The sequence below is a fragment of the Penaeus monodon genome, chromosome 29 (assembly GCF_015228065.2).
Source record: "Penaeus monodon isolate SGIC_2016 chromosome 29, NSTDA_Pmon_1, whole genome shotgun sequence".
Taxonomy (NCBI): domain Eukaryota; kingdom Metazoa; phylum Arthropoda; class Malacostraca; order Decapoda; family Penaeidae; genus Penaeus; species Penaeus monodon.
In genome coordinates, this window is record NC_051414.1 from 25,917,308 (window position 1) to 25,917,682 (window position 375).

General features: G+C 42.7%; 1 protein-coding gene across 2 annotated transcripts in view; it reads right to left on the bottom strand.

The window, feature by feature from the left end:
• The window catches only part of LOC119592077 (beta,beta-carotene 9',10'-oxygenase-like), a gene marked incomplete in the record, with an annotated part of 8,242 nt that overhangs the window by 2,183 nt on the left and 5,684 nt on the right, over positions 1-375 (bottom strand). For both annotated transcript variants that reach the window (XM_037940891.1, XM_037940890.1), the window contains 1 exon segment: positions 177-330. In XM_037940891.1, coding sequence (XP_037796819.1) covers positions 177-330 — 154 coding nt within the window.

Consider the following 375-nt stretch of genomic DNA (forward strand, 5'->3'; position numbering starts at 1 on the left):
TTTTTGTCTCAGTCACGTCTCAAACACTGATATAGCATCAACGTTTCTGTAGAATACTGTTGCGCCAAGCCAAGCACTGCATAATATAGTGTTGCTTAGGACTACTAAAAGGCTCGCGTAATCAACAGTATTCAAATACTTGATTACCGAGACGGTACAACTCTGAGTCTCCATACCATCAATCTCCTTCGCCGGAGGGAATTTGATAATGTTGTATGTTGGGCCTTTCTTCCCAGAGAACGAGTTGCCCATGTTGTAGACAGTCCCGTCTGGGTCGACATGCGGGTGCGCTGTAGCCTGGTTCACGGCGACATATTCTTCTAATTTCGTCTGTCATTGTATATGAGAAATTGTCGTAAATATACATAAAATAAT